General features: G+C 43.7%; 1 protein-coding gene across 3 annotated transcripts in view; it reads right to left on the reverse strand.

Moving 5' to 3' along the window:
- PRKCE (protein kinase C epsilon) overlaps nucleotides 1–26,770 on the reverse strand; it is a 550,583-nt gene that overhangs the window by 110,452 nt on the left and 413,361 nt on the right. For all 3 annotated transcript variants that reach the window (XM_081254637.1, XM_081254636.1, XM_081254635.1), the window contains one exon: nucleotides 1,057–1,211. In XM_081254637.1, coding sequence (XP_081110763.1) covers nucleotides 1,057–1,211 — 155 coding nt within the window. The remainder of the gene's footprint in view (nucleotides 1–1,056; nucleotides 1,212–26,770) is intronic.

Genomic DNA, 26,770 nt, shown 5'->3' on the forward strand with positions numbered 1-26,770 from the left:
TGCGTTTGTGGCAATTTGTTATGCAGTAACAGGAAACAAATACATGGACTCCTGTCGTGGAGGGTCATGAAAGCAGGCTAAAAAGTATGGGCTTCGTTTTGCAGGCCATAGGGAGCCACTGACTATTTTTGAGCAGAGGGACTTTAGGAAGCTGGTGAAGGTTGGTCAGAACCCCTTGGAGCACATTTAGTCAGGGCATTGCTCCCGGGAGCAGGTCAGTGAAGTTCTGGTGAGGGATTAGTTCTGGGTTGAACCAAGCCAGCTATTCTTCTACCCAATTTTAAAAAAAAAAAAAAGGAAGAAGTAAAATCTGAGTAAAGAAACTGACAGTCATTGAAAAAACCTTAAGGAACTTTAGTGTCCTTGTTGCTAATTATAAATATTTACTCCTCCCAGAATTCCTGACCTCACAGAAGAGCCTGCGTAGTCTCGCTCTCTTACTGGAAAATTTGTGTGTGTGTGTGTTCATTCTATGTTTTCTTGGAAGGGGGACAAGGCAGTAATAAGGGACTGGATGATCTGCAGAGAGTCACTTCCTGTTGGACATTGTCTAGTTCCCCTCCCCTCCTCCCCACCAAGATCATAAACCCTGAGACCCACAAGGAACTCCTCCTTCTCCGATTCTATCTGCTGGAGACAACTAAGCCAAACAAACTCAGGAAGTGGCAAGAGGTTGGGAAGGGGAGGAAGTTCATGGCACAGAAGGAAAAAGTAAAGAGAATGCCCTGATGTTCAAGGAAGAGGGTAGGGGGTGGGGCAGAGAGAAACGAAGGTCACCCCAAGGTTACTTGGCGCTGAGCCTTTAAAATGTCGTGCTTAAGCTTTCAATCAAAACTGGCACAAACAGTGGGTCAGATCTCCCGGGGCCATTCAAATATTAACATTCACTGTGATAAACAGCCCCCAAAAAAGCCCTCTGTAAGCAAATTGGAACAAACAACTAATCTAAAGCGGGTTGCTAAGAGACCAGTGGGGCAGGAGCCAAGTCAGTCCAAGCATCCGGAAAACTCTTTTATTTTTTCGCTTTTGGGGAAGAGAGGAGGAGAGGAGAGGTACCTGTAGATGACTCCATGTTGGTGGAGGAACATGAGGGCTGACGTAACCTCTGCAGCATAGAACCGGGAACGAGGCTCGTCGAATTTTCGGGACCGCTGAATCTGGAACATGAGGTCTCCACCATTTACATACTCCATGACGAAAAAGAGGCGGTCCTGAAAGGAGAGGAGGAAATGCCATTTAGTGAATTCCGCTGCAGCTGCCCACACAGGCCAGCAAGCGTACTGTGAGTCCAAAGTAACAGAACCGGGACTCAAGGACCCTAGTAGCACACGTTCTGGAGAGAAGATGAAGGAGTTAGGGTACGAAGTGTTATTCTAAAATCTGTCTTACTTTTATAGGCGTCAGCTTGATCTAGTGGGAGGAGCCCAAAACTGACAGAAAGGAGATCTGGGTCTCTGTCTAATTTCTGTTATGACCTTGAAGTGTGACCTTGGACAAATCTCTGTCCCTTTGCAGGCTCCAGTTACCTTGGTATGTGTGGTGGGTTATATCATGCCCCCCCACCCCGCAAAGGTATCCATGTCCTAATCCCTTAATGTGTGAATGTTACCTTAGATGGCAAAAAAGGACTTTACAGTTGTGATTAAGTTAAAGATCTTGAGTTGGGGAGATTATTTTGGATCACCAGAGTGGACCCTAAATGCAGTCACAGATGTCCTTATACGAGGGAGGCAGAGGCGATTTGAGAAGGGAGGAGAAGGCAACCTGACCAGGGAGGTGGAGATTAGAGTGATGCCGCCACGAGCCAAGGAAGGCGGTGCCACCAGAAGCTGGAAGAGGCAGGGAAGGATCTCTCCTAGAGCCTCTGGAGGGAGCATGGCCTGGCTGACACTTTGACTTTAGCCCAGGGACACTGGTCTCAGACATCTGGCCTCCAGAACTGTGAGAGAACAGATTTCTATTATTTTAAACCACCAAGTTTGTGGTGATTTGCTACTGCAGTCCTAGGAAACTAACACAAAGCAACATGGACTAATGAGACAGTGAGAGTCCCTCCCGTGAGGGCCACGTCTCACTCTGGAGGATGCTCCTTCTGGGATTCCCACCCTGGCGTGCTTCCTATGGATTCTGTCCTCAAGAAGGGCCAAACCACAGTCATACCTCATTAGGGGTGGTGCCTTCTCATCTGCCCACCATTCTGAGGTGGGAAGAAGATGGACCGAAATTCACTTTTGCACAGTTTCTTGCCTACAATTTGCAGAGCCCGTAGAGTGTGGGGTGCTGTGCTAGACAGGAGGCAAAGAGTTATAAACCATCACTGTCCTGAGGCGGTGGAGGCGGTGGTGGCGGCGGGGGGGTTATGATCCAGGGGCAGAGATGGGAAATGGGTAGAATGATGAAAACACAATAGGAGCAGAGTGACTTAAAGACACTGGGTGCTGAAAGGATTAGGAGAAAGGGGGGCTCTCTGAAGTGGTGGGGTCCATGGAGGATTCTAGAAGGAGCTAGGCCCTCCCTTAGAGGAGGAGGAGGTGCGGGAGGTGTCAACAAATACCAGAACATGGGAACAGAGAAGGCTTGGGGACCGGTAAGCTGACTACGTCAGCCGGGGAGGAACGTTCATGGAGCAAAGGGGAAACAGCGAGGTCTGAGAGGCCAGAGGGTCAGAGTACATTCTTAACATACAGATACAGTCTCAGCGAAGCTGCCAGGAGGATGTCAGCATATTGTTTCCAATCAGAATTAGTAGAATCATTTCCATGAAGACTGAATAAAAATCACAATGACACTTTATTCATGGAGCAGCCTTAATGGCATATCTACTTTATAATTGGCATGTCTTTGAAAATAAGTCCATCCTTAAGAATTGTTACGAATTCAGACTACCTTCTCCCCCACCACAACCTCCAGAATTATTCAAGCTTTACTGGTATTCACCAAGGCCCTAAGGTCTAGCTTCTCTTCCATTTGTCTTGACCCTCCCCTTCAAAGCCTGCCTTGTTTTCTCCCCCAAGTACAATTTTGTACTCAGAAGTATTCAGGAGCCAACCATTCATTTAATCATCTAGTCCCCATTCAAATCCTTATTTCAAAAATCAAATGATCAGGCCAACCCCAATCCAACGAAACCAGAATTTCTGAGGATGGGACTCAGGCATCAGTAGTTTTCAAAGGTCCTCCTGTGATTCCAGTGGGTAGCCAGGATGGAGACCCACTCTTCCATCTGGTTTCTGCCCAGGTGAGATATATGGATTATAAGTTATTGGAGTTTTCCTCTTTTTTCTTTTCAAGGATCTCCCAAGAACACAGGTTCTCAAACTTGTGCAGCAGAATCTGACAGAGGCTTGTTAGAACATGGATTCCTCCCCCTCTCCTCCCGCCCCACAGAGTTTCTGATTCAGAAGATGTGGGTTGGAGCCTGAGACTCTGCATCTCTTAGTTCCCAGGTGATGTTATGCTGCTGGCCAGGGACCCCCACTTTGAGAACCACTTCCCTAGAGCACTTGGGGCAAGGCTTTCCCATGGTAAGAACAGCTGCATCATGCATTCAACACCGCTCTAATCTAGCTGAACCACCATCAGAAACAGCTGCTGCAATGCCAGTCCATGGTCACCAACTTGGACTTGGGCTTTAGCAACAATGGAGTATTTCCTTGCCTGTGTCTGAAAGAATCCAAATTTCTAAAGAGGAAAAATCTCCCCTCCCCATCCTGCCTCCCTGGCTGCTTTTTATACTCCAACACCAGACACACGGCATTTAAGGATAGGGGCCATGGAGTGAGAAAGAAGAGCTCCCACGCTGATTTCATCACTTACTGGCTGTGTGACCTCAGGCAAATGACTTCAGCCCTCTGTGCTCAGTTTTCTCATCTGTGAAAATGAGGATGATAATAGGACCCCCCTTACAAAGTTCTTATGAGGATTAAATTACATATTAAAGTGCCTGGCTCATAACTGTTCCTCCATAAAGACTGTCTGTTACTATTGTTACTACAGTATTCTAGCTAGAGGTATGATAGTTAATACGGTAATTATCGAGTCTTCGTTTTCCCTGTCCTTTCAGCAGTCTTTTCCCCTGATCACCTCCTCTCCCAACAAACGCTTGCTCCCCTTAGCTTTCAGCTGGTTCTTCCCTGTGATTGTGGCAGGTTTTGTTCTGCCTTTTCTTGTAGGCTTCTCCTCTCTCCAGCCTAACTTAGTTAGGAGTTGGAATCCCACAAGGCAGCGTTCTAGGCCCTCCCCTTTCCGTACTCGCTGAGTGATCTCATCCACACCTACGGTGGCTACTGCACCTTGACACCTATGACTCGCAAACGTCTCCCTCCATCCTAGACCTCTCCTCCATTTACCCAGCTGTGTTTCTGACATCTCCCTCTGATGCCTCAAAGGCACTCAAACACAACATGTTCAAAACTGCTTCATAATCTTCCCCCAGCAAACTGGTCCTCGTCCAGGGTGCATGTCTCAGGGCAGGGCTTAACCAACCAGCCAAGTGTATAAATCAGAAACCTGAAAGTCATTCTCAATACCTCCCTCCTCTCCTTTATCCCTCATATCCATCACCAAGCCCTACTGCTTTTACCTTTTGTACCTTTGCACTTATTACCTCTGTACCTGTTACATTTGCCTATCTGTTGTCACCACCATCATGGCCACCATTCTCGCCCAAGCAGTTATCATCTCTTGTCGAGATTCTTGCAAGTGCCTCTTACTGATGCTCCCTATGTTGATTCCAGCTCCCCCCGCCCTGCCCCACCAAATGCTCATCACACTATGGGCAGAGTTACCCTGTTGAAATGAAAATCTGATTACAATGCATCCCCCCCTTCCTTCCCTCATCCTACTGACTCTTTCAAAGGTTTCCTGATACTCTTGGAATAAATAGAAAACTGCCTAATAAGCCTCGTGGCCTGTGTGATCTGGCCCTAATTCTTCTGAGTAAGAAGCACTTTCAGCTGTTCCCTGTTCCCTCTACCCCAACTGCAAACTCCCTCCTGCCACAGGGCCTTTGCTCATGCTGCTCCCTCTGCTTGGCATGTTTTCCCCTCTCCTTTCACCTAATTAATCCCTCCTTGTCCTTCAGATTTCAGTGCAACCATCTTTTCTCCTAGGAAGCTGTCCCTAACTTTTCTGACCAGGTCAAATCCCCCTATTACATGCGACACTCTCCAGTGGGTCTTTGATTTGTGTCACTGATTTATGTCTTTCTCTGCCAGCAGTCTGTATACTTCATGAGGGTGGGAGCTATTGGTAATTCTGCCCTGTTGGTTTTTAAGGGAATTAGTCTAACCCCAAAGAAAAGCGGCTATAATTCCCTTTAAAAACAAGCATCATGTGGGGAGAACTAAAAAAGTTTAGGGGGCTATAAGAGAGAAACAAAAACCAAAGGGTGCTCTGATATTTGTATCTGCAATTTCTTACTGCTTAGGGAGTTAAAGGCTTCAAGACGAGTCAGCCTACTGCACTAGGCCTCCTGCCTGCAGAATGTGCCCATGAGTGCCCACTCTGACCATTTCACCCTCAGGGGGTCTGTCTGTATTAGCACCCAATATTTGGTATAGCTTTGAACAGTTCTTTGGTTCCGTGGACAGATGTCTTCACCGCCCCGTGAGATGGTCAGTTCCTTGAGGAACATACCTTACGCTTCCCAGCAATCGCCATTGCCACTACCAGCTCAGAGGCGCTCAATAAAAATCTGCTCATCCAACATTCACTCCATGGTAGCATCTTGAGGGAGGGATTCTCATTGGCTTAGTTCCTCATTGTACCCCCAGCAACTAGAATGGAGCCTGGCACGGAGTGGGTTCCTAGTGTGTCTTTGTTGAATGCATGAGGTCTTAAATACCCACCGCAGACGAGGCCCTGGTTGCTGGAAATTCAACAGTAAACCAGAGTTGGTCTCCCCACGTTATTTCTATTGTTAACCTCGTTTCGAGTTATTCTAACTTCAGCCTATCTGAACTTCAGTTTTAACTTGGTTTTCTACTCAATACAGCTCAATGGGCATGGTCCCAAAGCATGGTCAACCCTTTTGACATAGGAGGGACTGTTTTAAAGCAAGACAGGTTTTTCACTTCTCCTCCCTCCATTCAGTGAGTCTGGATTGTTTCTGACCTCCACACCTAACACATTTGAGAAGCATGTTTTGATGCAGAGTGAGAATCTCAAGTCATTCTGGGAACTGCTTAATTACATAAACTGAAATCAAAAGAAAGCTGGCAAACCCAGCAGCTACTCATTAATCCCCTCTTGGCATCAGTAGAAAACAAAACAAAACCAAACCCCAACTTCCTTGTAAAGTAAGCAAATATGTTTTCTGAGGGAATCAAAGATTTTAAAAGCCTTATTCTACCTCCTCCTCCCTTAAGCACACCTGAATGTCTGAAAAGTTACGGTCTTGTGATAGCAAGTAAAATAATAAAATCAGGAAAGAGATTATATGTCATGGCGATTTAGGGTAAGAATAGTTAATAATGACCTACAAGCCGGAAGGGCCACGCCATGTGTTTGAAATTCCCACTGGGCTCCATCTTCCCAGAGTGCTAACCTTTCCTGACTTTGAAGGGAAAACTAGGCCCTCCCTGTTCATCTTTCAAGGTGTGATGGATAGCCAGAGGCTTCCTCTCAGCAGCACAGCATGTCCTGCCAATTGGGTTTGTTTAGACACACATTCTCCATCGTTTGTTAGCTGTTTATATGTGCAAAGATTCTATCATTTTTGAATCAATTTTACAGGAATGCCCAACAAAAGACTGGACTTGAAACAGTCCGCCTTTGATGTGCCAATGACAGGATGAACAATTTCTCTAAGGTACCATCTAAGGGAATCGTGGGGCCTGACCTCACACTCTGTAGCATCTCCTTTTCTCTCCATGTCTCCATCATTTAACCTATCAACTTGACAGGTCTCTCCTGGGTGCTCTCCCCTGAGGTAGGTGACTGGGAGATATGGAAGATGATATAAGCCATGGCTTTGATTTTTGGGAGCTAGGAATTGAACACAGGAAACCACAGAAAGCAACACGAAATGCTCTATCATTATGTGCTAAACCCTTCTGTATCAAATCAGATTGTGAAACCTATGTATCTGGGACCTTATCTTCTTAGGCCCCTAGAGAAGAACTGTCTGTCATCCAGGCCTTAGCACTTACAGAAAATCATTATAAGAAACACTCATAAGAAAATTCTTTCTGTATTTTATTTTCCATAATACAACTGGTATTGACGGAACTAGCCATTGCTATAGGAATTTGGTTGAGACAAATCTGAATTAGGGAAAGACCACAATTGAGGTCTTGAACAACAGAAGGTGGAAGGAGTAGAGAGCCTGCCAAGTTAGAAGCACAGCCCTGAAGGGCAGAGGTAAGCAAAAGTGGCCACGGCATGTGGGGATGAGGAGGGTAAGAGTAAACCAGGGAAAAAACTTGGATATAGGAATGAAGAAGACAGAATCGATGGTGGGGTGAGGCCAGATGGTTCTGAAAACACAGGTGGGAAGTAAAGAACTCTAGAGATCTTCTGAGCTGTAAAATGGCATAACTAAAGCTGATTAAAAAAAACTATTCTAAAAGCAGAGTTTATGATGGATTGAAGGAAGGTTGCTCGAAGTTATTCCATCTCTTCCCTATTTCCACGGTGTTAAATGTTTTATTATCTTTGAGAAAGACCAACACGCAACCCTCCCTCTTCTCTATTACACTTCCTGGACTGAACGAAAGGAAAGATCCAACCACTTCGGGAAACGTAACCACCTCAATTTTATTTCCCCACCAAGATGGAACAGCCAACATCACAATAAACTAAAAACAGTCAATCATGAGTGAGACTCTCCAGCTCTCAGGCAGACGTACCATAAGTGGACTACAGGCAGAGCCTTGTTCAACTGGTGTCACAGACCTTCCACTAAGTTTGGTGAAAGAGAGCTGTAGATAATAAAAAGAAAGGATCTTTCTTCTCACTGAATACTTGTCAATTAACAGAGAATGAGAGTCTCATCTTAATAATAATTATGATCAGTGATGTAAATTTTCTTATGCAATAACACTAATAATTATCACCCAAAAAATGTCGTTTAAAAAGATTCATGTTCACACATTCTCAGCCCTTCTCAGCTTTCTCCCCCTTTCACCTCCCATTGTGCAAGGCCTTACTCTGTTGTGGTCTTTGCCAAATTCAGATTTATCTCAACCAAATTCCTACAGCCATGGCCAATTCCATCAATGCCAAGAGTGGAACGGAGAATACAGAATGGGTTTTCACATTGCTGTTTCTTATAATAATCTTCTGTAAGTCACAGATGGTAGAGTCTACCCTCCTTTGGGTAAAAGGGGAGAAGTATTTTTTGTGGGGGAAGTATTAACCTAATCAGAATTGGCCAAATAGTAAAAATTCCACACAAAAGTCTGCTGGTTGAGAAGGTATAAACTTCATTCATGTCCACTAATATTTGTTTCCAACTGCTTTTAACTCTGCTTATTGGAAGTACACAGGACACCTCATCTAAAGTGACCTAAGGCTGTATTAAACTGACTCACTCGATAAAGCTCAAAATAAACATTTCCTGCCTCTGATTAGAGCTGCACTTAGCCCAGGGAAAAACTTCAAGTTACTGCCAACCTGCCCCACGCACACTGATCTGTGTGTGAAAGCCAGGGGAAAGGGGGAAAGGCTTTGGTTCAATACGTCAGAGAATACTTGCCTTTCATAGGGTCATCAACATCTTAGGAAAAAGAAGTTACTATCACATGATATGATAGGACATACAGAATAGCCCCCAAATAGGCTACATCTCAACGATGCTGACACCAGAGTGACCTCATGCCATGAATAAGAGCAACATCTAAAGGTAAGTAGGAATAATGGTTTGTCGTTAGTTTTCTCTTTTTTTTTTTTTTTTTTGCGGTAGGCGGGCCTCTCACTGTTGTGGCCTCTCCTGTTGCGGAGCACAGGCTCCGGATGCGCAGGCTCAGCGGCCATGGCTCACGGGCCCAGCCGCTCCGTGGCATGTGGGATTTTCCCGGACCGGGGCACGAACCCGTGTCCCCTGCATTGGCAGGCGGACTCTCAACCACTGCGCCACCAGGGAAGCCCCAGTTTTCTCTTTGAAAATGATAGAATCAAGGGGGTTTAGATGGGGAACATGGCAGTGAAATGTGCAACAGTGTGGTTTTGCTGAGGCTCCTTCTTTTATTCCACTGCATTATCAGAGCGTCAGCATCACCTCACAGTACCAGGCTTCTTCCTGGTTTTTCACCCACTGGCTGCTTTCTCCATCAAGGGCCGCTCCTGGGGTGTGGCTTCTGGCTACTGTCCTCTGTCCCTGGCTGTTGACCTGGACTCCAGGAAAGCAGCAAGGCATCAGGAACCTTGCTCCTCACTCGTCTGCCCAACTTAGCAGCCTGGCCATCTCGTAGAGGTTTCACGCTCTGCAGTGTGCCTGTTGCCCACTGAGAATCTGGTCTGCCCATTCTGGGCAAGATGGTGACACAGGCCAAATCTGTCTTTGATGATACCAAGAGTTAATTTAAACAGAAAGAAAACACTGTCACCACTGTCACCAGCAGTCAGCTGTCTGAAGCCAAAGTTAAGAACTGAATGAATGTTCCCTGTAAGTGTTTTTAAGCAAAGGAATGAAAGTATTCTCGTTCTAAGCCCAGTTCCCCATCCAGCCAAGGCCCATGTGATAGTCTTGTCCTTTACCAACATTCTTTTCATGAGCTCAGGCTTTCCCTCTCAATCCAGTGTGTGACTGCATCAAACTCTGACTGTCCCGCCAATACTTCCTGTGTCTCCAGCAGGAATGTAAGGCCCAACAGGTGGGCCTCAAGACTCCCCTTTCTTGTGTATCCCCTTCTTATCTAGGCTTGGTGCATGTCTAGCTGGTAAAGAAGAACTAAATGAGTATCTCTGGTCTCTAGCTCAGATGCTAGAGATGGACCCCAGGCAGAATGGAAGCAGCCCATGTAGCTGCTACTCTGATTCCAGAAACTTCACATGTCACCTTATTTCCCGTGCCCAACACAAAAAGAAGCCCCTACAGAGGTCACACTTGAGGTCTGATTTCCAGGAGACTCGTGCACCTACTGTTGTAAATAAAGCCTACAGTCCTGGGTCAGGCCAGCCATGAACTGTGCTATGGCTGCAATTGTTGTTGCTGTTTTCTCTCTCATTGTTTTTTGTTTCTTTGCTTGCTTGCTTGCTTAATTCGATTTAGAATGAAATTCTGCTAACCAATTCAGGGATTAGAATGTACCCACATCAATGTTAAAATGACCAGTCTATTCAGTGAAAAGTAATCAAGGAAATGTTTTTCCAATTTTACACATATGAAACAACTGTTCAGTTAACTTTATATCCAGCTGTCAACGTCACAATAGTTCCTCTTTTCTTACCTTTCCTTTTCTTCCCAAAGAATATACAAGGTTCTTGTGACAGTTTTAAACATAAGCAAATACCAGGTAGCTGACCCTAAAGATAGAAGGTACATCACTATTTCTCTTCAGTTGTGGGAAGGAAATATAACCTGCTTAGATGGAAATATTGAGGTTGAGCCCACCGTACAGAGAAGAAAGGAAAGCTGCCCCTCACACCCCCTGGCTTGGTGTAGCAGTCAGAGCTGATCCTACACGTAGGGAGCAGGGATGTGGTGAGAACCTCTGTTTAGCCTGCAGACCGGATAACAGATGCACACTGTGGTCTATGCAGCAAATATCTGGGTTTCCAATGAAACATTATTTCTCCACTTGGAATGCTGGAAAGACGGCAGTCTCTTCCATTCCAAAGCTTACCCATTCACTAGGACCTGGCTCACGCCCGATTCAGCCAACACTGACCTTTTCCCTTCCTGATCTGCTCCGGAGCTTTCTGTCCGCACCAGTTTGAGCTCTTCGTTATTCTTACAATACTCTTTAGTAGAAGCAGGACACAGGTAGCAACTGCTCCTGTAGCAGCTGGACTCTGCTGGTCATACAACATGGTCAGTGTGGTATCCGATTCTGGCACCATATTTGATGCTGACAAACTAGAGTTCTTACAGAGGATGGCAAACAGGAGGGTATGGAGAAGCCGAGACCTATAAGAAGCAGCTAAAGGAAGTGGCAATTGTCAGCCTCAAGAAACCCAGTCTTAGAGGATGCTGAGAGTCCGAGCTGAATGAATGAATGAATGAACAAATGAATTAGCTATCAAACAAAGGAACAAACTGAAGAGGAACTCTCTTCAAACGTGTGAAGTATTGCCATGTTGGTAATCAACTGCAGGACTGCCATGTTGGTAAAGACAATCTGTGTTATTGCAGATTAACTAAGACCAATGGGTAGAAGATAAACTGAGGCCCCTTTTGTCAAAGTCTAGGAAAGACTTTAAAGAACTCCAGCCTTCTATCTGGATCCTGCTGCCTTGTTCTGCAGTGAATTCCTTCCAATCTGAGGATGCCAGCCTTGTATGGATTATCACTTTGCAGGGCTGTTAACAGAAACCCACTTTGTTCATTGAGGGGATGGGCCAGATGAGCTAGCTGAGCCAAAGAATCCCTTGGGGGCATTTTAAAGCATGCAGATTTCCAGGCCCTTTGATTGGAGCTTCTAACTCTGGCTGGGCCCTGGGAATGTTCACTTCGTTTTAAATTCCCCAGGTAGCTCCAAATGCTCAGTGAAGTTTGGGAACCACTGGACTGGACAACTGTCCTGGCTTCTGACATCAAGATTTGGTGATTTCATTGCATTTGGTTCTGCATCTTTTTGTGAGAATTTCATGTGTTGGTAAGTCCAACAACCAAGGTGTAAATTCTTGGACCAGTGGTTTCTAGCTTTCCTTCAGCCCAGAACTCTGAAAGACAAGGTGTGCTCTCAGGAAAACCATGGCTTTCCACAACAGGACGTATCTCCTGGAGTGACCAGGGCCATGTCTCCTGCATCTGGCTGCATCCCTGCAATGCTTCATACCATGCTGGGCTCATCCAAGCCACTCCACTAATGCCATAATAAAGCTCTTATGTGTAGCTGATACCATGCTGTACCGTGGTTTCGCAACTGCAGGGCCATATGAAAACAAATCAAGGGCCTGAAATTCCCACCCGCAGTTAGAGAGCTGTGGTTTCACCACATTATTGTATTCTTTGTCTTTTCCTTTTTATCAGTCTCACTTGGCTTGACTTGCAGTCCTATAGACACCATGGTGGATTCATATGCATGGCTGCCCCAAACCAAATAAACCACACCATGATGGCAAGAAAGCTCTGCTGACACCTCCACTGTGCTAAATTCCCTTTCATGTTCTGATTCCTTTAATAAAGCCGAAATGAAAATGTGCTAATCTGGGGGAAATTGGCAACTTGGAAATAATACACTAATGTATGCATACAGCTCAATCTTGTGGGTTCTGAACACTTGATCACATTGTTTTAAATCTTAAGTGGCATGGCTGGTGGCTGCAGGCAAGCTGAAGAGGATTTCCATACCACTTCACTAATACTTTCATTTGATGACAGACAGAGCATGAATACAGGTTTTTCATTATTAAATTCTTTGATCTCCGTACTTCCACCCAGGTTTACTCTGAACCCCAGGCAGTGTGGTGAGATAAACTTGTAAGTATTTGGTGTAATAGCACAGCGTCCTCTCCAAAGAACTGTTTAACCTCAGCTGGATTCCGGCATGTGTTGTTTTTTAAAAAATCCATGAGCACAGACTCCAATCAACACTATGCAGTCTACATTCAGCAGGTGTAGGTGTTTGTAGAAGCAGAACAAAAACAGCCTGTGTTTAACCTGTTCACAAACCTTTTGTTCTTAATGACCTGAAAAGGTGGTGAAATAGACAAAGCAAGTGAGAGTTTCAGGACCAAGTCACGGCTCGGATACAAACCGAGGGCCGGCAATTCCGAGAGGAGGCTGGTTTCTCTAAATGTAGAAATCCATGATCTAAATGGACTTGTTAATGACACGAATGAGGAAAAAGACTTGAAGAACCTCAAATGAAATGTCCATAACTTGATGTAGTCGGTCCCCGTTTGTAGAACTCTGTCAGTGGATGTTTTTGAATGTTCTGATAGCCTTCTCCATCCACATCCTCACCTGCATGGTGTAGTGGTCCAAATTCAGCCTCTGAACCCAGACTGCTTGTGTTCAAATCCTAGCTCAGCTACCCTCTGGCTGTGTGAACTGGACAATCAGGGGTGTTGGTTTCCCCATCTGTAAAATCAAAATTTGATAGTAGCTACTTCTTGGAAAATTATAATAGATTATCCTTATCATAGGTGCCTGGCCCCCAAAAAACTGCTCAGGAAAATATTAGTTTCAATTTTTCAGTCACAAGCCTCCATTCAGTGGCTTCATATGGCTCAGTGATGAACATGTTACAAATCAGTCCATTCGTCTGTATTTATAGAGGGCTTTCAAAAAGGCTACAGTCTAGTTGGAGGAGTGAGAAGCTCCAATGAAATAAGAGTTAACACCACAGGAGGGTATTTTATTATTTGTGGATTTATGATGAAGAAATAGTGAAGGAAAGCTCCATGGAAGAGCTGGGACTTAGAGGTGGAAGGGAATCAAAACGAGGAGAGTTTGGGTCTTTCAGGTGTAGGAGAACCATGAAGTCACAGAGATGGGATGCATTTGGTAGACTTTGGGAATGGTGAGGAGGTCTAGCTGTTTGAATCAAACCATCTCTATCTCAGCCTTTTTGTTTTTCTTAGAAAATTATAATCTATGATTAATGTGAGGACACAATTAACAAGTGGAAACTGACAATGGCTATAATTTATTGAGCACCTACTACCTGAGAAGGATGAGCTACTTTTCCACTGATGTAACAATCTTGAAAGCAGGTGTTAATATCCCCATTTTCCACAAAGAAACAGTGGCTCAGAGGAGTAAGCTGACTTGCCTGAGGCTACTGGTAAGTAGTACAGCTAGAATTTGAACCCAGATCTGTCTGCCCCAAAGCCAGGCCTCTTTCCGTCACACTCAGCATCAAAGCTATTAAATAAAGCAGTATTACAAATATTGCTATTAAATAAAGCAATAAAGCTGACAATAGAGTTCACATTTTATGTATCAAAAATAATGGTGCTTGGGGCTAAGGTTAGAGACTCTGTGTTCACGTCTGCACATTAAACCTCTGCTCAGGCTGTATTTGTAGAGGGGGTCTTGAATCTCTAGGACACAAATTCTGGTGCTTTCTGAAGCAGCATGACAGGGATTTGTTCCTCTCTCTGGGACTCTTGACCCTCTTTAGAGTCAACACAGAATCTAGGTGAATACAATGTCATGTCTTTTATACAGTGGTCTGTTCTTTGGCAAATTCCACGATCTGGACCACCACTGTGAAACTGTAGGGGAAAAATGACCCCTGAGTTGGGGAGAGAAAACACTGGTGCCACGACCCATATTATCCATGACAACAGAAGCTAACACCACTCTCAAGTCCACGGGCCAAGGGCTACTTTGTGATACTGCAGGCAAAATTAAGGTTAGGATTTTAATCTTAAGAAAACTCCATTCTTCCTAGCTTATTGGAGCACTAAGGTGGGAAATAAAGATAAAGGAGTATACTAGAATTGACCAAAAAATTGCCAATCTGGGGTTTAAAGTAGGAACAGCAGTCCTAACTTCTTATAGCCCTGAAGGTGTTATTATACCAAAGTCACCAAGTAAAACTAAAATAACATTCAAAACTCTTTCTACCAAGACTTAAAAATATGTGCTGATTTTAATATTACAACAGTAATTCTATTGGTATTAGTGATAATACAATGATACAGTCTGGAAAAAATTTTCCATCAAAAAGGTTTACTGGTTGACAAGATCTCATATTACCTTTGTAACATGGAAATCTGAATTTCCTGATAAATGCCAGATAAATGAACTGATTTCAAAGTAGTGGAAACTAATTTTTTAAATGGTCAGAAAACATATGAACGAATATTATGTTTTAAACTGTAAAGCACCATATGTATTTGTTATTGTTGCTGATTCATATAGTTCTTGCAAAGCACACACTTAAAAAAAATCTCTACTTATAGAAACATACCACAGATGCATATCACACTGTTACCCAGACAAGACCTACCCTTAGCCTTCAGAAATCACTCCAAAGAACAGTTACATGACCTTAACTTTACCAGTTACATGACTGGCAATTTGGAGAGATTTCACCCTGCAGGTGGTGAGCTGTAGGTAAGGGAGAATTGTAAGTAAGAGTTCTAAAGGGGCTTCCACGTAAAAGGCAGTTTCCCAAATGCTCTAATTTGTTGCCTCACTGAAAAACATGCTACTTCTCCACTCAAGAGCCTTCGGTCACCTGGAACGAAACCCAAATTACCAGTAGTAGTGCTTTCCAAACTTTAGCATGCGTAAGAGTCAACTGGACACTTTTTAAAAAACACAGATTCCTGGGCCCCAAAATACTGAGTCTGTAAGGTCTAGGTTGGGACGCGAGATTCCGCATTTCCCAGAATGAGAAATGAGCTTCGTCCCAACAAGCTCCCAGGTGATGCAATGCTGCTAGTCTAGGGATCACACTTTGCGTGATCCCACTTAGAGTAGTTCAGGTTAGAACCGCCCCCAGTCTGGTGGTAATCTAAATTTCAGCCTGTCTCACGACTTCCTACTTGAGTCGATTTCTCTTCATATGGCAACCACTCCTTGCTCTTGGTCACTTCCGAACCATCCTGGCAACTGTGCCCCAGGTCCCTCCTCTCCACCTATCAAACTCTTCCTATTCTCTTCCTCCTTGGTGGTGCCTTTTCCAATGAAGACAGTACCTAAACCAGCCATGTGATGATTAATCACACCCTGTACATTATAACCTTATACCATTGGCTTACATTGTTAGGACAGAGAGGTTTATTTAACTCAGTGTTATTTTTTTTACCCCACTTCTTCAACTGGACTTTCTCAGTTCTTGAGAGCAGGAATTATACCTTGCATATAATACTCAATCGATTAATAATGACTGATTAATTAGACTTACTGATCAATATAGTTAATATAGTTAATATAATATAGTTAATATATATAGTTAATATAATTTTGGTTCGACTTAGGTAAGGTTGTCTAAATTACTAAGATGGGTGAGTATCATTACTCTAGACAAGCCAATTCAACACTGTTTCATGGTCTTGGTCCTCAGAGAGGCCCCTGAGGTCTCTTTCTGAATCCTTTATTGGACCTAACAGAGCAGGCATGCTCAGAAATTAGATGGTTGATTACTTGAGTGGCTCACCCAAATGGACTACTTCTCTTCCTCCTGGATACAAACCAGTTTAGGTTTATACCCATTCATGACCCTACTTTTAAGAATTCCACTGGGGAATCTACCCACCAATGATGTAAAGTACAGGCAAACCATCAGAGTCTCACATGGATGACAAAAACAAAAGATTTTTCAACTGCCTTCTGACTAATTCCTTACTTAGTGAAATAATCACTAAGCTGGTGAGGAAACCCCACTTTCAACCACAGTGCTATGTAAAAAATGTGCATTCTCTTGCAATACTGACTTACAAACAATCCAATGCCAGGAAACTCTAACAAATGCCTGGAAAAGGGGTATATTTCCAGATTCAAATGACTTTTACTGTTCCTCTGTGTTGCATCAGATTCTTGGTTTGCCATGTGGGAGGAGAGCTAAGAAACTATTACGAAGTGAACTGGCTCCATAAGGATGGGCAATCCTACAACTCTGGGCTTCCAGGCTCTGCTAAACTAACTGGAAGTTTGGTTCATTCATTTCACAAAAAGGCAATCAATCTCTGGCAGATACTTTTTGAGCACCTACTAGATGCAAGACAGTCCAACCCATAAACTGCTCATTCTCCATCTCTCTCTCCAAACTCCAAGACGTTGTCTATCCTTGAAATTATACATGTGGTTTCATTTTGTACCATGTCGGCTAGGCCTACACCTGAGTATCTGAATATGTAGATGAGATGAGCATGACTTTAAAACAGCACTCAGCTCACTGCCTTGGGCTGAGAGATACCCTTTCACCTCTGCCTCCCAGGCACGGCCGAAACTGCTTCTCAGGGCTCTAAACCAATACTTTAATACCATTCTTTGCTCATGAAACCACTGCACCAAAATATTGTGACGGACAAGGACTAACTATCTAGTACACTTCATCAGTCTGGCATTTGTTCAAATATGAGATTGTGATAGCTTAAACAGGAGCAAACTGGAAATATATCTTTATAAAGAAATGCATTGCTTAGCCAATTGACAGCCAAGTCAAATGCTCAAATGTACAAACCTTTATAATTAATTTAAGAACACACATTTTTAAGTACATCAACAGCACCCATCTATTTGGCCAGTGTGCTAATTCAAATTACCCTTATCTTTTTTTTTTTTTTTTTTTTTTTTTTGCTGTACGCGGGCCTCTCACTGTTGTGGCCTCTCCCGTTGCAGAGCACAGGCTCTGGACACGCAGGCTCAGCGGCCATGGCTCACAGGCCCAGCCGCTCCGCGGCATGTGGGATCTTCCCGGACCAGGGCACAAACCCGTGTCCCCTGCATCGGCAGGCGGACTTTCAACCACTGCGCCACCAGGGAAGCCCTACCCTTATCTTTTTATCAGGGAAGGCTCTGAGGAACCTCTACCTGGCGACAATCTGTGAGCAGTTCTAACTCTTGTCATCTTTTTGAACACATTCCATATATTTCAGATTTACCACCAATTCTAATTGCCCAAATTAGTTTTCTTTTGCTATGCATCTGTTTGGATAAGATAAAACTCTGCCAACTTGGTTAAAACAGAAGCACTGACAAAAGAATCATTAGCAAGAGCTCCCCACTAACCCAGAGGCAGACCTCACCAGGACTAACTCTCATCTTCTCTGTGAAGCCCTCGACCAAGTTCCCACGTACTTACAACCCAGGGTCAGCCAGTGACAACAGTCGCCTGTAGCCTAACAGCACAGCGAGAAACTTCTGCCCTGCTCTAATCATCCAAATGGAAAATTTACGAGAGATACAGACAGATCAGGTCACAGACTATGTCCTGAGCACTAGAAATAACTTATTTTCACAATTTATTTCAACAAAATGTACTGGGTAACATAAAGTTGTTAAATGAATATAAGCCTAGGATTTTCAATTGGAGTAGATGGTCCCCTGCCCTCTTTCCCAGAGACCAGACTATCAAGATGCAAACTACAACCTTGGCCACTTCAACCTCGCCTTATCTACCTTCATTCATAAATTTTTGGGAAAAGAAAGGAAGAGCAGGAAAGCAAGATCTGAATAAAGGTAGGTGACTCTTATTACTTCAACACTTCCTTTGGGGTGACTTAAGCCAAGCCGACACTCAGGTGGGCGTGCTGGCAGAAAAAGAGGGGAAACAACAAAACACAAGAAAGGAAATTTACAAACGCTTCCCCCTCACCCGATATTGCACTGGGCTATCTCCTCTCCCCGAAGACCCATGAAGCCCCTTACCACCTGCACATTCTTCCCCTAGGTCACAGCCTGTTACTCCTATATTCTCTCAAGGGAAATGCAAAGATTAAAATGGCTGAGCTAGTGGCAGCCAGCCCTTTGGAATGTCTGTGAAATAATAATCTCTGGAGGGTTGCTGCTGGATCTTTATAAATGGGTTGGGGGGTGAGGGCAGTGGTGCTGTGCAATACAGCCCCAGAAGAGAGAGTTAAGACAAATTAAACAGCAGCATTCCACCAGCCCCTTGTGCATAAGGCAAGGGTGCCTTAGCTCCCCAGGAGACAATGCCATCAGCTAAAGCATGAATCAACTGGTCTGTTCTATTTTCTAAACTTGCGCAAACACTTTCCTGGAATCGGCAACATGACTCAAAGCACCTGTGATCATTTATGGCTTGGAAATACAACACAAATACTTCAGGATAATTTTCCAATTGGAAAATATTTAAATTTTCTTTTTTGTATGTGTTTCTAACCTCCAGTGACATCAGATCTTGATCATTAAGATAATGCCAAGGCCGGTCAGAGGTAGCTAATTCTAGAATAAGAAGGTAAAAGGGATTCTGCTAAAATCTGAACAGCAATTTCTCCAGATTACTACAGTTACAACAGATCTTATCTGAACTGTGGTCCTCACACACAAATAACCGCTGGCTATTCAGATGGGAGGAATAACAAATTATTCACCGAAACGGGTGTGCTCCTTTTTTTTTTTTTTTTTTTTTTTTGATTGTGAAGCTTAACTGCACAGACCGTAGGATGGAAGGCCTGTTGGTGGTATCAGAAAAAGTCTGTGCATGAAATGACGTCTGCTTTCGCTGTTTCCAGAGTATGTGAGAAACTATGACAAACCCAAAACACTGTTTCTGAGATTCTTGGAGTTGTTTAGTTCACCCACAGACACATTCCCTGCTCTGGGGAGACTAGATAAACAGCATTCTTTCAAGGTGCAGGTCTTAAACAGTTGCTTCCCCCTTTTCTCTTCCCCTCTTAATAGTAGGCTTTTAGGTTTGAATAAACCAGGAACTACATCAACCCCCCACTCCTTTACCCATCTGAATACAAGAAGCTTGGAGAATTATTATCAGACACTCTATGATCCTAGCTCTGAAGTGGGGAAGAATTTAAATATTTTGAAGGGCCAAGAAAGTGCAAGGGTAAAATAAGTTAAGAGTATGGTTTTGCAAGTTAGAAAGTCAATATTTTCTCCTCCATACTCTGGTTAAAAACGAAGAGCCACATCTGCAGAAAGCATACGCTTGCTGTCAGCAACAACAGGCCTCCCTTTCAATTCCCCCACAGTAGTTATACTACTAACTAAGGAGCCCAAAGGAAGAGCCCAAGGGAGTTAAAAAAATAATAATAATTTTGCCACCTGTAGTAGTTTATGTGCTACCAGTTTTTGACCAATGAGGTACTTTCCAATTCCCATAGTTTGTACCGTCACCCAAATCAGAGTATAACCAGCCTCAGAAAATGTTTCCTTGTATCTCCCCAATTCTTCTTTCTATCTAATCTAGAAAAGAGATAGCATTCAGTAAGACTTTGCTTCTGCTGCAGGCTGCTGATGATAATCTAAATCCCTTGGGCTATGGTTTAAGCATTTGTTGCCAAGACTGTCCTTTCCATTATCATGTAATACCATGTTTTAAAGAAACCACCAGTGCAAGGAAATCTAATTAACTTGGGGTTACCTATCAGCCAGTATTAAGAAATACATCATTAACTGAAATTCATGTAAACTTCATTTATAAATATATTTAGATGATTTTGGGGTGTCAAAGGAATAACGCTGTATCTTAAAGGCAGTTAACCATTCTTATATTCATCAAAAATTGGCAAATTTGAGGACTAAAAGCACATTACAGTCAACAACTCTCAGGGTCAGGGAGGACCTAGGATTCTGTAAAGTCATCAGAAATGAATCTTCTACGCTCTTCCCGAGTTATCGAACAATCTGCTTCTTAAATGAGTTTGATAGGAAACTGCTACTCCAATTTAGAAGTCACCAGTAAGGATTATTACAGCACAAAGAACGGAGATTGTTACTGCTCTGTCTGGCAAAACTGCAAATCCTTTCCTGCCCCTTTTAAGATGGTCACAATGGCAGAATCCTCTGTCCTGGGAGCATGCTTGACTTCCATTTTCAAATGCAGGGGAAAACAAACAAGCTTGGGCTGCTTCACAGAGCCTCAAATAGCTTTTTCCAAAGATGAGCTTCATCTCTCATCAGGTGGGTTTTTGAAGACCCAGACCACAGAAACCGTCCGGGAGTCTGGGCTCAAAAGTCCAGAACAATTCAGAAATTATTTCAGCTGTTCTCAATTTAGAAGTAAAACAAAAACACCAAGTAGGAACAAACAAACACATGCTTCTATGTATCTATTTTTAAAAGAATAGCACAGCTCTGCCCCTGACTTTTTGTCCATTCTTTTCTGCTTAACTTCAGGATCTCGCTCATAAAAAAAAAGTATATAGCAATTCCAAAATCTTTTCTCCTGGAATATCACAAATTCTCTCATCCAGCTAAGCCAAAAGCCTTTTAGGTCTTCAGGCTGCTCCTTCTAGCCCTGTATCCATCAAACGTAATAACCAGTTGCTATTTCGTCAGTATTCCCTGGTTCAGTACTGACCATCTCAGCTCTACTTTTCCGACTGTGATCACCCTCTAGTGGCAAAAGAAGTTAACTGCAAGCTACTCGACAACTGGATCCTAAAGGAAAAAAATGATCAGCTTTACTCCTCTGCTTTCTGATTTCCAAGAATACACTTAGTTAAGTGTGACACACGTTTGAAGGTTTGTGTGTTATTGTTTTCAATGTAGGAAAACCTTCATTAATAAGCTGAATTTTTATCTTTCAACCCCTAGTTAAAAGAATAGGGTGGTAAAGTGGGGGCAGGGGGAGGGGTTAGTCAATCCAAAATAAAGGAAACTGAATGGTATTACATTACAGAGAACCTCAGCCCTCACTCTGCCCAATTTTCCTATTTACCTCTTAGTCCCCATAGTTTGTGTGCAGTCCCTACTTCCCCGGGAGAGTTTTAGAATCACAGCAGGACTTTCTTGGCATGCTGGGCCTCTCATGGCTTCCTGATAAGGGGAACACTTTGCTTGAGGAGGCCGACCAGATCGGGTAAGACACATCGGCCCAGGGAGCACCCACAGGATGACCTGTCACCAGGACATACTGACTAGCCTGCGCACTGGGGCAGATTTTGTTCGTGAAAGTCTAAAACCTTGCCCTCCGCAAGAGGGTAGGGGCCATGTCTAACTTACTCATTTCCATGTCACCAGCATCTGACGCAGTGCTTTATACCTAGTAGGAGAGTGAGAAATATTTAGTTTATTCATGAATGAGAAGATGCTGAAAGCATCACACTCAGGAAAGCAAGTGTGATGCTAATCTCCAGGAAACTCTGCCAGTCCTGATTTCCCCCAACAACTAAAAGAGGGGATTGAAAACTCTCCTCCAGGGATCTTACATGCCAAGGAGGTGCACTGGGGGCCAGCTGCCAGGCAGCCAAGTCCCACGGCTCCCTTGAGTAAAAGGGGCTTCCCCTTGTATAATTTTACAGAGTGCACTGCTCTGCAGGTGTCATTCCCTTACTGTAAACAGCCTGAAACCACCGCTCTAGGACACTGGCCTCAGCAAAACAATGTACCAGAGAGAACTGGTTCTCTGCACCAGACAATAACGCTAAAAAAATATATAGAAAACATTAGAACGAATAGGATACAATTAAAGAAAAAAATAAAATCTGACCATAAGATTGACAGGACTAGACAGAGTATTCTTTTGGTCACTGAGATGGACACACAGATGCAGATACCTTCGATGTGACACATCTTAGAAGCATACAGAACTTTCCTGGATCCCTGTTCCCACTGGCCCACTGTAACTCGGCAGCACTGGAGGGAAGGACTGCTCTGTGCAGCTTGTGTTGCACAGAGTGGGTGCTGTTTGCCTTCTCTGCTCTTGCCCACTTCCCTCTGGATGCCGGCTCTGTCTGTGTGTGCCTGTGGGCTGCCTAGGAGCAGTAGAGCTCTGAGACTTTACCCTCTGCTGCTTTGCCCACCCCAAATCTCATTCACAGTAGGTATCATGAAACCTTGGACAGAGTCACGCAGGTTCTTGGACTGTCCAGGCTGTGTACATGCAAGGGAAGGGCTGTCTGATCTTACGTGTAATGATTGTATGTGAACTTGCTTCCTCAGTCATTCATTTTGCTAAGCTCAGTTCTTGGTTGGGGTTGGGGGGTGGGGGGGTGGGGGGGTGGGGGGAGCTGAAAATGCATTCCTAAACTGAAGTACGCAGTATGTTCTTTAGAGAAAAGATACACAGCAAAACCATTCTTCTCCCAACATTTAACAGCACACAATTCAAAGCCAAAAATATGCTCTGAAGTTAAAATACAGAATAATTCATGTTCAATTAATTCAATGCCTAGTTTTTCTTAGTCCTTTAAAGTTTTTAATTTTGTTTGGTTTCCATTTTTACCGTATACGTGGTAATAGTGCAAACACATGACCTTAGCGTAAAGCAATACCAAAATGTCAAGTTAGCAATAAAAAACACTCTTGCTGGCTAACCTCTAAAAGGTCCAACATCTCTTGAATTTTAGTTTATTTAAAAAAAATAATTCAGATACTGTCTTAAAGGATCACATTACAAGTGGTGAGCAGATGGCCCAAACCAGGCACTGGGCTTGGAGAAGATGCACAGGCATAGCAGGGGATAACCAAGATGATGAAATGCCTCTCCTACTGGCTGGGAACCATTAGCAAAATCACTAATCCCTGCAGGAGCAAGATGAATCCCAATGGTCTTGAAAATGTTTTTTTTTTTCTTTTTTTTTTCCTGAATCAGATTCTGGGTCTTTTGATTTATAAGAACTAACCTATCACTTACAGCCAGGCTTACTTGAAGGAGCTGAGTGACAAGGATCGCCCTGGTTGATGGCATGATCTATGGACTGAGGCCACTATGCCCACAAAGTTGCAGAAGAGAACTTTAGAGGCCAAATGAAAACAATTAAAGTGCAAGAAAATAGGCATTGATACTATTTTATTTCATTTAAAGGTATCATTTCAAGTAATAGAATGAAGGATCATTCCATGTGACTGAACCCATGGCAGGTGGTAAAACTGTTGTAACATCTGGAAAACTAGCAGCACCTCGGTCTGTCCTGCTTGGTGGGAGGCCAAGTCCCCTCTCACCAGGTGATGTGCAGACACCTGGACACTGTCGTGTCCTGCATTAACATCTCTCCCACAATTTTCTGACTGGAAACAACTCTCACCTCCTCTTCCCTGTTCCCTCCAAGCTGGGTTTGTGGGACTTAAAATTCAGACCCTTTGGCTTCTTCAGTTAAAGTTTGGTTGGATCAAATAAATATTTAGCATCCTAAACAATGAGCCAGTTCCTCTGGAAACATTTCATTTCATCCCCACACAATGAGCACCTGGACCCCAGCCAGTCCTGGTCCAGCTTTCCAGAGGCTCCTCCTCTCATCCTGACCTGCTGCAGGCCACTTGGCTCAGGACATTTGTGTCCTGTCAGAAGAGAAAGCTAAAGTCAGCTGCTCCCTACAGAAGATGCAAACCGTGGCCCTCCCTCCAGCCACGTCTCCCGTCTGTGTGAGCTGCAGAAGGCCACTGAACCTCACAGGAATTGAACTACATGGCCTCTGAGGTTCCTTCTAGCTGGAACTGCAAAACACTGAGAAACCCATGAATTCACTCACTATTTTCATGTTGAAAGCCCAAAAGTGAGGGCAAAGAGGGAGCAAAAGAAAGGGAACTAGGTTAGGAGGCAGCTCTTGAGGTCTGAATCTAACTGCTGCATTTCATCTGCCAGTCGGCTGCTGAGTGGACTTTTGCCTCTCCTCTGTATCGGCCACTGTAAGAAGAGCACCGTGAATACTCCTAACGCAGATATTCACACTCAGATCTTTTCATAAGCTGTTGCTCTTCTGATCCTCACGACAGCTGGCCCCCAGGGGCTTCAGCTTCCTGCCACCCTCACTGTTCCAACCACCCTCTGAATGCCCTGTGCCAGAACCAACCGGCTGAGCCTCTAACTTTCGAGGCTGATCTCTTGCAGCAAGTAATCAAAACAGCTCCAAGTCCCATCTTTCAGTCAGAGCAGAAGTGCTTCCATGTGTTTTATATACTTGGGTTTTCGTATTAGTATTAGAACTAGTTCTCATTATTATTAGAACCATGGATTCCAGCACTAAAAATGAGAAGTTTGAAAGCCACCTTTAAGAGTGGGAGAAGGTGATTTCAGCTCTGCCACCGCCCACTGGAAGCATGGTATGATGAGGACAAAAATCTAACTCCACGCTTGACTAGTGTCCAGTACTTAATTTTAGATAAAGAGATAGTTACTCATAATGCACAGTAAGGTTTCTAATGAATAGTGATTCAAAAGGAAAGGATCTAAAATCTGGAAACACCTAAATTCACTAATTGCTGCCAGTTTCTATCTTAACACAATACCTTTTGAGAAAGGAAAGAAGAGTGGGTTTGAGGAAGGCAGCACACAGTCCCTCCAGGTAATACACATGAGACAAACAGCTTTATCAGAAGGCTTCATGAGGACAAATTAACCCCATCTAAAAAGTACTACGTGCTCTACTCACAAGCAGGCGTGGTCAGATGGGTCAGGGGTTACTGAGCTCGGTTCTGGCTTCTGTTTTTTTGGGGACAGATATTTGAAGAACCAGGGATACTGACAGTGAAGAAGTAAGACTGAGATAGAATGTAATTACTGTTTCCAACTATGATAACAGTGAGCAGCTATTGAGCTCCTGCTGATGTGGATTATCTGATGCCTCCTCTAAACAGCCTGTTCCCATTTTACAGATGAAGAAACTAAGGTCTAAGGTTACAGAGCATGTTTGTGGCAGAGCCAGGATTCAAACCCAGGCAATCGGACTCCTGAGTCCTGCTTTTAATGACAAAGCCCTGACATGTAAAAATTAGACATACTGAGCATTGTTCCAGAGGGCAAAACCAAGATTAAGAATGCAAGTCACAGCAACGCCAATACCGACCAGTGCTCAAAAAGGAGAATTGTCTAGCTAGTAGGTGCATCAAATAACTGACAGTTACAAGGTAGTGAGTTTCCTATTGCAGAAAATACACAAGTAGAAGCTGCAGAAGAGCTGTGATGAATTCTTAGCCCTGATAGAGAGACCGAACTAGGGGATTTCTAAGAGAAGTCTTTGAACCCCAGGGTTCTGTGCATGGTTGAAATTGCAGAGATTCTAAACTGAGATAAGAGTTTCCCTAAGGAATGAAGGAATGAATGAAGATTTTCATTCTCTTGTAATTCGTCTTTACTTAACACCTTACCTATGAGGGCTGTGTGTTCTTAGTGGGGGACTGGGTGTGCACATGATGCAGAAGCAAAACACTAGACAAAATGACACAGAACTTGCTGTTCAACCCTGCATAATCACTTAATGTCCCTGCACTGCAATTTCCTCAATTATCAAACACAAGTGATAAGAGGCGGCACTGGGCGTGGAACGGCCAGTCCCGTAATCACGCTGCCAGAATCAGTCTCCCAGCTCTGCGTCTTGCTAACTGCAAGTCACAAAACCACTTTGGCCTCAATTTCCTCATCTGTAAAGTAGCAGTGATAACAGGATCCACCTCCTAGGGCTGTTGTGAGAATCCAGTGTCTTAGTAAAGCGCTGAGAGCAGAGCATGGCACATGGCAAGCATGAGAGAAACGTTAGCTAAAATGAAGATGATGGCAACTCTTTTCCTACGTCACCAGGAGACTGGGGTGGGGGTAGGGGGAAGCTACACATAGGAAATAAGAAGAATTTGAAATAAAAAGTCGCTATTTTATATTAAAAAGTAAGCTTCCTTATAACACAGTAAGGTCCCTTATTGAGTCCAAATTTCTTAGGCTGCAAATGACTAGTGGAGTCTGAACAGTGACAGAAGGATGCTTCCTCCTCAGAGCAGGACTTCTCACCATATTTTCACTGTTTTTTTTCCTCTCACACGCAGTTGGTTTCTTTGAAATCACTGAAGTTCTTGACAAAAAGATAATCTTACTGATAACTCTTCTGCTGGTGCTCCCAGCCTTTGACATTCTCATCCTTTTAACTTCACAGGAAGTTGTATTACAAGCTCTTGTTTTTAGGTCTACTTTGAGTTAATTTTAGTGTATGGTGTGGGAACAGAATCTAAATGTTCATCATTTATTGGAAAGACCATCTTTTCCTCATTCAATGGTTTTGTCACTATTGTGGAAAATCAATTAGCCATAAATGTAAAGGTTTATTTCTGGGCTGTCAATTCTGTTGCATTGAT

This window comes from Mesoplodon bidens, assembly GCF_964165515.1.
Source record: "Mesoplodon bidens genome assembly, chromosome: 14".
NCBI lineage: Eukaryota > Metazoa > Chordata > Mammalia > Artiodactyla > Ziphiidae > Mesoplodon > Mesoplodon bidens.